This window comes from Camellia sinensis, chromosome 4, assembly GCF_055761805.1.
Source record: "Camellia sinensis isolate YWXY chromosome 4, ASM5576180v1, whole genome shotgun sequence".
In the NCBI taxonomy this organism is placed as follows: domain Eukaryota; kingdom Viridiplantae; phylum Streptophyta; class Magnoliopsida; order Ericales; family Theaceae; genus Camellia; species Camellia sinensis.
The window spans coordinates 182,087,389-182,098,661 of NC_138964.1; the positions used below are offsets into that span (position 1 = coordinate 182,087,389).

General features: G+C 33.6%; 1 protein-coding gene across 2 annotated transcripts; it reads left to right on the top strand.

The window, feature by feature from the left end:
* Window positions 1-1,187: 1,187 nt before the first annotated feature.
* Window positions 1,188-8,492, top strand: LOC114309416 (aspartyl protease family protein 1). 2 transcript variants are annotated; one of them, XM_082867078.1, is made up of 11 exons: window positions 1,188-1,322; window positions 1,527-1,756; window positions 2,790-2,925; window positions 4,188-4,414; window positions 4,862-5,086; window positions 5,218-5,353; window positions 5,441-5,514; window positions 5,603-5,702; window positions 5,949-6,009; window positions 7,625-7,696; window positions 8,042-8,492. In XM_082867078.1, exons 2-11 carry the CDS (start codon window positions 1,647-1,649, stop codon window positions 8,284-8,286), a joined length of 1,386 nt encoding a protein of 461 aa, XP_082723204.1. In that variant the 5' UTR covers window positions 1,188-1,322; window positions 1,527-1,646; the 3' UTR covers window positions 8,287-8,492. The 2 variants fall into 2 exon arrangements, with proteins under 2 accessions (XP_082723204.1, XP_082723203.1); XM_082867077.1 differs by having other exon boundaries at window positions 1,246-1,756.
* The last annotated feature ends 2,781 nt before the right edge of the window (window positions 8,493-11,273 follow it).

An 11,273-nucleotide genomic window follows, 5' to 3' on the forward strand; every position in this document is an offset into this window, starting at 1 on the left:
GGAGAAGAGTGCTGGTGGAGTTGCTTGGTTATACATATTTTTTTAAACACAGATTTGAGTTTTGAATATATGTATATATATATATATATATTTGTGTGTATGAGTGTTGTTGAACACATGTATTCTTTTCATTGAGATTTGTGATTGTTGATCGAGTTTTAGAAGTTTTCCTTCTCAATTAGATATGTTGATTTGTTAATTAATTTGTTTTGTTTTTGTTTGTTTTTTTTTTTTTTTGGAATTTATTTTTGTTATTTTTGATCTAATTTCATTTGACAGAGGCAGAGTAAAATTTTACTCTGATTCTATTGCTTTGTTTTTTGTTTCAGATAATGAGAGTAAAATTTTACTCTTGTTCTATTGCTCTGTTTTTTGTTTGAGAGAATTAGAGTAAAATTTTACTCTGGTGTTAGAATGACAATAAAATTTTACTATCAAGAGGTGGTCAGTGCCAAACACTTCAGCCGCCACAAACACTGCCTTCGTTTTTTTACTTTTGTGCAGAGTAACATTTTAATTTTAGTTTTAGAGTCTCACAGTTTACTCACTTTTCAAAGTAAAATTTTACTTTTGTGTAGAGTCTAACATTTTACTAGTTTTTCAGAATAAAATTTTATTTTTATACAGAGTAAAATTTTACTTTTAGCTTCAGAGTCTCACAGTTTACTCGTTTTTCAGAGTAAAATTTTACTTTTATACAGAGTAAAATTTTACTTTTGTGTAGAGTCTAATATTTTACTAGTTTTTCAGAGTAAAATTTTACTTTTATACGGAGTAAAATTTTACTTTTAGTTTCAGAGTGTAACATTTTACTCTGAAATACATAGTGAAAATGGTTTAATAGGAGAGCTGATAGATATAAGGGTAATATAATAAAAAAAATAAGTTTTAAAATATTAAAAAGTTTTAAAAGTACTTATATAATTCTTATGTTTTTAAAAGACAAATTAGATAGTGAGATCAAACCTCCCTATGTCTTCGATTAAACACTATAAATGGAACCAAACAAACATGGACATATGTCCTCTCGCTCCCAACTGCAGGCGTCACCATCGATTGCCACATAGCCAGCAATCTATGGCCCAGATGCGTTCTGAAACTTCCACCTTCCGTAGACTGGATCACACCCAAACAAAATCCTAGTCGCCCTCCAATTTCGACTTCTTATTTCCCAAAAAAAAAAAAAAAAAAAGTGGACCCCACGTCTGGACCTGGAACAAGCCTAGCTTTCGTTTTCCCAGAGACAGACGACTTTTGCCCCCTCTCTCCCCTCCATAGAAGAAGAAGTTGAAGAAGCAGGTTCCTATTCAAACACCAGTCAGGTTCAATCTCAAATCTTTCTCTCTCTCTCTCTCTCTCTCTCCCTCTCTCTCTCTCTCTAAAACCTTTTGAAGAGTTGTGATTGATTCTGTGGAAACTTGTGTAAATCTGAAATTGCTTGTTTTAGTAATTGTGCTTCATCTATGGGGTACTATTACTACTACTATTATGTGGTGTTAATGATGATAGTGGTGTGGGGATCGCAGAGCTGCGATGGATTCGGTACGTTCGGGTTCAATATACACCACAGGTACTCCGATCCAGTCAAGGGAATTCTCGACCTCCGTGGTTTGCCGGAGAAAGGCAGCCTCGATTACTACGCCGCCATGGCCCACCGTGATCTCCTCTTTCACGGCCGCAAGCTCGCCGCCGCCACTTCTGCTCCTCTTACTTTCCTCGCCGGCAACGATACTTACCAACTCAATTCTCTCGGACAGTACGACTCTTCTTTTCTCTTTCACTTCGCTTAATTTTATCTACTTAATTATTATTTTTGCTAGTTTCTAAAATTACACTATGTTTGGATTGATTGAGTGATTTAGAGAGAAAAGAAAAGAAATGGAGAGATTTGTTTGGATAACCTAAGTGGGAAGAAATAGGAAGAAATGGAGAGAAACTCATCTCATTTTCGATCTTCCAAAAGTGGAGAGATTGAGAGAGAAAAGAAACTGTTATTTTCATAATACTAATTTTGTCCCTATAAAAATAAAAGAAATAAAATGATTGAAAATATAAAAAGATTATTTTGGTAATATAATATAAAATAATTTCTTTTCTTTTCTCTTAATGAAATCTAACCAAACCAAACAAGAATGAGAAATCACAATCATTTCTTTTCTTTTCTATCCTAAGTTCCCAAACATAGCGGTAGTGCTTTGTGTATATCTAGGAAAAATAAAATACTAAAATTTATAGGAAAATGATAGTATTATTGCTTGGTTGGATATAATAATATACACTTTAAATTCATGTGACAAATATCATTTTTTAAAATATTTATGAATCCAAGGATCAATTTGTTCGAAAATCGAAGACTATAATTATAATAAGGGAAATTGTATAGTGCAGTGATGAGATTCGAATCCAAACACCGCATTTAGTAAGTGAGGGGGTGCCTCATCTCATCCAATCCACATCAAACTCTTGGTCTCAAGTAAATGGAAATTAAATCTAGATGTTTTTTTATGCATAGTATGTGAGAGGATTATATATGCTATGCTATCTATATGCAAATAAACTAAAATTTTGCTTTGCACACGGTGGAGTGGAGATATTATTTTCTTTTAGGTCTTTTATAAAACCAAAAATAAATAAATAAATAAATAATCAGTAACTAGTTGTTGCTAATAGGTTTATGACGGAGTGTTTGGTAGTTGTTGTGATATTGAATTGGGGACATTCGAGGTTTAGAATTCCTTTTTCTAATTATCTATAATAACTATCTTTTCTGTATTTTTTGGGAATTTCAGTTTGTTTTATGCGAATGTTTCCGTGGCATCACCGAGCTTATCATTTCTTGTGGCACTTGACACCGGAAGCGACCTGTTTTGGTTACCATGTGATTGCACCCAATGCGTACGTGGCTTGAAGTCAACATCTGGACAAGTACGTTGTTTCATTCTTTGAATTTTGGGTTGCTTCCATTGCATAGTCCTTTCTTTTCACGTGATAATGATATGTTTTTTGCACCATAACAGGATTTATTATTTAGTTTTTTGCATTTCTCTGCTTTACTCTTTTATTAATGTGGTCTGCAAATAGGCAGGGGAACAAGATTTTATTTATATACTCGACATAGTTTGATTTTGCTGTCTTGTTGCCATGCTCACAGACTCCACTCCCCTTCCCTTCTGCAGAAACTTTATTTTATTTTAGGTGTAGGTTGACTTTATTGAGGATCGTGTGGGCTAAATGTTCAATACAACCAGGCTGATTGATTTGAAAAGTAGACTATTCCACAAACAAAACAATTATGTAGATCAGTTCCATCATGTGTGGTCAAATAGGATTCTTGCAAACTTTGAATATTAGGTGAAATGCCAAGGAAGTTTTAGAAGAAATGATGAGTACAGAAAGTTACCTCTTCAATTTTGAAGGCCTTAACACCATTGTAGTTGACGGAAACTTGCTAGATTCTGAGGTTTCTTTGCTCTCTACTTAACACAACTGTCTTGCATGGGAATGGTTGTCCAAAAGATTAGACACCAAAATTGATGCAAAATTGTTTTGAAAGCTAGCCAATATTATAAAGTTTATGTGATTCAATTAGTTTGAGCAGTTGAAGGATGTGGGGGTCATCACAAAATTATCAGTATAAAATTTTACTGTTGAGAATGTCCAAGGTTCTCATTTCCATTTTTGCTCAACCATTAATTTGGTATGTATAGCTATAGGCACAGTCATTATTATCATTCCATTCTGAGAATCTTTTCTAATTTATTTCCATATCTCGACCTTTGGCCCCCATTGCTACTGAGTCAAATTGCCCTGAATTTGATATTAAGTTCCATATTATACCTAATTGCTACTGAGATTATTGACGTGCACTCTCATTTCAGAGACCTAGTTTCAGTTGATTGAGAGATTTCTTCAGTCTATTAGAATGCGACTACTCTTGTTCACATGTCTTCTTTTGTTGATCACTTGTAAAAGTTTCATGAGGATAATAGCCGATTATTGTGTTTACTTGTAAACTTTTGATACTAAATGAGCTTTAAGCAAAGCATGCCTTTGGCAACTAATAAATCATCGCTGTTTGGATTTATTGATCACTGAAACAAGGGAAAAAAACAATGTAAGGATATTTGTTTATTTATACATTGATATTGCTAACTGGACGATTACCTGGGTAACCTCTTTGTGAACAGGTAATTGACTTTAATATTTACAGCCCTAGTAATTCAACGACAAGCACAAAAGTTTCCTGCAACAGTACCTTTTGTGGAAAATGCTCATCAACAAGCAATACATGTGCTTATCAAGTTGAATATCTTTCTAATAATACTTCATCTTCTGGGCTCTTGGTAGAGGATGTTTTGCACTTAACTACAGATGACAGTCAATTAAAAGCTGTTGATGCACAAATTACATTTGGGTAGGTAATATCTTGTATTACTTTGTTGTCATATACTTCTAGGATAAATTCTGTGTGGTTTATGTCAATATCAATGAATCAATGATTGTTGAAATTGTAAACATCTGTACTGATTAATATGATATTGCCATTATTGTCATTGATTTTCATATCATCATTCAAGTAAATCTATATTTTTCTTTAACATGACAAATTTTGTTTGTGGTGGCAAATTTTCCGGAGAGATCAATGATGTTTTTGGCACCCGAGAGATCATCAATTATATTAATTTTCCTACAATTTCCATCAGTGAATTTACTTGATTTTTTTTTACCCTAATTGATGGGGCTTGTTCCAATTTTATGTGTCTTCAGTGTTTCTTCTTGTTCTTACCACGGTAGATGGATGTTGATCTAGCAAATTATGTTTTCATCAGCCCTTATGATCTCTATGTTACTTTCCTTGCAGCTGTGGCATGGTTCAAACTGGTTCATTTTTGGATGGTGCAGCTCCTAACGGTCTATTTGGGCTTGGTATGAATAATATATCTGTTCCTAGCATTTTAGCTAATCAAGGGCTTGCTGCAAATTCCTTTTCTATGTGTTTTGGACCTGATGGAATTGGGAGAATTAGTTTTGGAGATAAAGGCAGCTCAGAACAAGGAGAAACACCATTCAATCTTGGCCAATCACAGTACGTGATCAATTCTATTTTTGCAAAACCTGTTGACAAGCTCCCAAGCTTAGCATCTGTACTGTCTTGTTTATCTTTGACAATCACGTGCATGTACTGATTTTCTGATTTTTCTTGGAACTTCTTGCCAGTCCAACTTATAACATTAGCATAACACAAATTACCGTGGAAAAGAATGTCACTGATCTTAGTTTCACTGCAATCTTTGACTCTGGTACCTCATTCACATACTTAAACGACCCAGCTTATTCAGTTATCACCGAGGGTGTAAGTAGTTTGAATAATGAACTCTTTATATTATATATAGATTAATTGTTTACTTAGTAAGAATTAATAAGTTGTGCTATCATGCAGTTCAATTCCCAGGCCAAAGAGAAACGGCATCCTCCTGATTCCCAGATCCCTTTTGAATATTGCTATAATTTAAGGTCAGTTTCGACCTGGAGACTTAATAGTGACCTTTGTTCTTGTAAACTTCTTTTGAGACCCCGAGGAGTGACTCTTTTTCACATGCAGTGCAAATCAGAAAACCTTTGAGACTGCATCATTGAATTTAACCATGAAAGGTGGAAAACAATTCCCCGTGACTTATCCAATAGAAATAATTGATATGCAGGTAATGTTTCACTTTTTCTTCTAGAAAATAGTTAAGACTTTCAAATTATATATATATATATATATATATATCATATATGCATATATATTTTTTGGATAACAAGGAACCCCTTGACCCCATCTTCGGTGAGACCAGGGGTAAAATCCCAAATATATGTTGGGCGAAGTAGGGACTCGAACCTTTTGTGGTTTATTATCGTAGTCTTGCGTCTTGAAATATACTGAAATACATTCTTATGATTCTCAGGGTCAAGGATACATATATTGCGTAGCTGTTGTCAAAAGTGGGGATATAAATATCATTGGGCGTAAGTATCTTGTTACATATTACATTGCATATTCCCAAAAACATGTATGTAATTCCATTCTCATATGTTATTGCCTCTTTGGAAATTTGCTTCTAGTCGCATTCTTATTGACAATTTGGTTCAAGTACCTATTGCTTTAGCATGTTTCACTTCTTTGAGCATTTTTGTTTTCTTGCCGTGGCTTTGGGTGTTCTTGTTATTGCATAAATGAGATGTGGGTCCAAAATATTTCAGCATCGTTTCACATGCAAGAAGATATTTACTTCATTGATAGAAATTCTATGACCATTTAAGATAACGGAAAGTCTTTTACAGAAGGTTCTAGTTCTTTTATTTAAGTGAGATATCATTTTTTTGGCTAGGTAAAATTTTATTTGAATGATCCCAAAAATGTGGAGCTGGGAACCTTTGTACACAGACAAATTACGTATACAAAAGAAAACTAAAGTCAGTTCTATGCAATTGATTCATCTCATGTTATATGCCTAAAGAGGCTATGTTAGCCGAATTAGTGGAAATAAAGGTTGTGTCAGCTGTATCGGTTAAAATATTAACTGTAATGGTCTATTATATAGACTAATACAAATAGTATCGGCTGTATCAGCCAATACGGCTGTGATTTTTTTTCCCAACGATACAACTACGCGTATCCCATACGGAGGCTCTAAATACCTTTGCATAATGGCCGATACGTAATTGTATAGGCAATATTTAAAACCATGATGATATGTATATATATATATATATATATGACATCAAGGATGAAAAGTGAAGAAGTGATGGAAACCAGATTCATTTAATTTAGAATTTTGAACTGGTTTTGAAATTTTGCATAGTAGACCATCTAAGAAGTAAGGACATTTCTAAGGTGGCATGTCTGTCTTTGACATGTTACACTGATACTCATGGGACACTTCCCGACATTGTTAGACCTATGTGCAAACATATCCTATTGTTTTAACAAAAACTTTAGTCCTAGACATGGTTCAGACACTTGGGGGACACGTGTGTCCGATTTCCATCGCTTATGAAGTTTGGAAGAAAAAAAAAAGACTTATGTAATCCAATGATAAAAAGGAAAAATAATGTAGATTTATACATGTTAATCTTTCTTTCTTTAAACTTAATAAATTAGTGTTATTTTTATTATCTTTGAACTGTATCCCAATTTGAAATGGAATGGGGATAGAACAAATGCAGGACTCTAATTTAAATACCTGCCCAATGAACAAGCCATTAACTCAAAATGGATAATATCCTTCACTTGATTACGGTTTTTCAAACTATTTTTTGGATAAAGAAAAAAAAAGACTTAAGTAATCCAATGATAAAAAGGAAAAACAATGTAGATTTATACATGTTAATCTTTCTTTCTTTAAACTTCATAAATTAGTGTTATTTTTATTATGTTTGAACTGTATCCCACTTTGAAATGGAATGGGAAAAGAACAAATGCAGGACTCTAATTTAAATACCTGCCCAATGAACAAGCCATTAACTCAAAATGGATAATGTCCTTCACTTGATTACGGTTTTTCAAACTATTTTTTGGATGGATTTTACTTTTGCATTGAGAAAATGTTCCTAAAGAAGTTAATCATCAATCCTTCCCCAGAAAACTTCATGACCGGATACCGTATCATCTTTGATCGCGAAAGGATGGTTCTGGGCTGGGAGTCATCCAATTGTGAGTACATCTCTCCAAATCTTGATTGTATATTGAAAGGGCAAATTACAAACACCTCCCTCGAGGTTTGGTAAAAATACAGATTCTCCTCTGAGGTTTGAGAAATTACAAATTGCCCCCTGAGGGTCAAATTTTCATAACAAATTAGGGAAAATTAAGGGGGAATCTGTATGAAAATAAAAACCTCAGGGGGCAATTTGTTATGGAAATATAAACCTCAGGGGGCGTGATGTAATTTCTCAAACCTCAGGGGGAATCTGTATTTTTACCAAACCTCGAGGAGGGTGTTTGTAATTTGCCCATATTGAAATGATGTTTCACATGATGATAATTTGTTTTTCCCAGGTTACAATGCTACCAACTCCAGCACTTTACCTATAAACCCTGGAAACTCTGGTGGAGTTACTCCGACAACTACTGTAGAGCCACAAGCCACATCGAGTTCTACAAATGGTTCACCTCTTCCGAGTCCTGATGTACCGCCGCCTGCATCAAGTGATTCACCGCACTTGAATTATTACACTTACACACTACACGTCGTTGTCATTCTTTCACTCTTTATCCACGGTTTTGTCATTCTTTCCTCATGAGGCATTTTCGTCTGCCCCTCATATTTTGTTGATTGTCATTGGTTTGCGGTGTGATACAACATTATATTGGAGGCATATTGGTTGTTTCATATACAGATATTTTTTTTTAGTATATCTTCAGCATAGTTTGAACCTACCATTGTATAATATTTGTGGTTTTGATCATAAGCATACCTTTTGTATAATGATGGAGAGAGTATTTATAACCCTCTTTTTTTGCTGCTGTTTGGGTTATGTCTATGTTCTCCTTCAGTTTTTTCAGATTGGAATTTTGTCTCTCTCTGGGGATGAACCTTATTTTGACCCTATTTAATCAACACTGGTTGAATTTAATGAAAAAAATAAACAGATAATTGTGTTTGCTGGTCCTCAGAGGTAAGTTTGTCACACCCTTTGCTGATGTTACTCAGAGGTGAACCATGTCATTTCTTTGCACTATTGCTGTTTGAGCAAATCCAACATTAGTAGCTATTTTTACTAGCAAAATGCATCAAAAAGTAAAATGAAAAAAAGAAGCACAATGTTTATTTTAACTAGTTATTTTAGTTAGCATATTTTTCTAGGACTCTCTACTTAGAGCAATTCCAACACTAGTTATTTTTTGGGTAAATTATACTGATTTCTGAAGTCTAGAGAAAATGTAAGCGGTTCATAATTTTGATATAATTAATACATTTCAAGAAAAAAGAAAAAAAAGAAGAAGAGAGATTGTGGGAATTTTTTTTTTTTTTTAATGTGTAGTTAGTGATTTTGACTAGTTAATTTAACTAGCAAAAGTTTGAAGGTAAAATAACTAACTGAATAGCTAATCTGGAGACTTGTATATACTAGCTAAAATACTCAATTGGAACAACTGACTATGGCGAGTAATATTTTGAAGAAAATACTACAATTATAAAAGAATATGAGTTTTTTTGTTATTTCATTGTTAATTTCAGTAATAATATTTTTTATGTCACCCGTATTTCGATCAACGAAAGAAAGTTGAAGCATTAAGCTAGCCTATTGGAATTACTTTCTTACTATATATCATCAAACAATATGTTTCAATTAATTTTTATAAGTTGCTTTATAATGCATACCATAATAGAAAATGTATCCCAAATTTAGGTGAACTATGGGAGATGGCTTGCAATCAACAAATTTGTATTTGTAAGAGGGGCCTCGGGCGGACTGGGTCTCGGGTCGGGTTTTGAGTGGGTTTGGAGCGGATTGACGAGTTGGGCCACGGGCCGAGCTTCAAAATGATGGCCTAGGTCTATGGTCCCAGGTTGGGCTCAGGCCTGGGCCTAACTAGGCCGGGCTCACTTCAGGCAATGGGTAGGCTTTGAGCCGCCCACGGACCGTGAGCCAAATTTACACCCTAGTGAGAGTAGATGCTAAGGAGAGGATGAATGTGTTGGGTTGGTAATGGTGGCTAATAATAGTAGAGGATGAGAGTGGCAATGCTGACGTAAGCTTTGGGTAAAGGAGATGGTGATTGGCGGGCTGTGAATGAAGAAGATAGGATTGTGTACTAAGTGGAACATGAGAATTCAAAATTATTAACACTGTGTTTGGATCATAGATTTTTATAAAGATTTGGAAGGGGGAAAAGAAATTAAAATGAAAATTGAGAGAAAGAAATAGTTTATATTTCACTCACATTTATCTCACATTCTTCCTTTTCAGTTTCAAATTTATAATCCAAACACAGTTTAGTGTGTGTCTTGAGAGTAGATGTTTTACAAAAAATATTTGGTGTGTGAAAATAGAACTTCTAAAATTTTACTGCATTCGAAGTGCATACAAGAGTGAACTTACCAAATTATCCCTAAAATGTTTTGCCATCCCCTTACGGGCCAGTTGGGTTGTGGACTTTGGCAACCTCCAGGGCCAGTTGGGTTACGGGCCTCAGCCTTTAATATAAAAGGCCTGTTTACTTTCTCAAATGTCATTACGAATAGAGTAGATTACACGGCCCCTCTATGTTTTCATTATTTTTTCACATTTTACCCTTTTAAGGTGTTTTTTTTTTCACTTCAACCATTCAAATTTAAATTGTTTTAAACTTATTTCTAAAGTCAACTTCTTTCCAAAATTAGACAAAAAATATCATATTGGTTGTGATGTGACATAAAAATATATATTATTATATTTGAGTTAAAGGTGTAAGTTATATATAACAATATATTTCATGTCATCTGCTTTCAATGTAGCATTTTTTAATCTAATTTTAGGCAAAAGTTAATTTTAAGAGTAAATTAAAAAAAATTTGAAAAATAAAGAAAAAAAAAATTTAAGAATCAAAGTAAAAAAAATGATAAAACAATTAAAGTCCTCTACACTCCCTCTCAATAGAGAAAAACACCACATCATTGTTGAATTGGTAATGAAATGTATAACCAATTAAAGTCCTCAACATGACTGGCAATTTAATTAAATATATTAATGAAAACTTCATGATTCAATGTTGATCAATTCAGGAAACTCATTACTAGATTCAGTACAACTACTGCTCCAGCAATATAATATCATCATGGAAACGATTTTTCGATTCATTTTTTTATTTTTTTAAATTTCAGAATTAAGAAAGTGAACCACTTCAAAACCTCCACCAGCTCCATATTGGGAGATGCTTTCTATGTATGTACTTATTTTGAAAAACAAAGAAAACACTTTCCTATCATCTTTCGTTTTTTAGATTTTATTTTATGTTCGTAGAATTCTTTGGCATATGTTGGACTTTAGGTTAGAATTATTTTTGACAAAGTTTATTATCTTATTTATAATAAATTATTTTTCCAATTTCATTGTGAAGAATAAAATAAAATTCCAAGTCCGGCTTGCCCTTTTGTGCTCCATCAACTGCTACATTTTAGTCAACTGAACCTTCTTAGCTCTCTCCATGCCGGATTTTAATTTTTTTTTGGGAACCCTTCAGTACACACCTCTTATAAGGTGTGTATCACATGTAATTTATTACTATTTTTTTTTCCGTATATGTT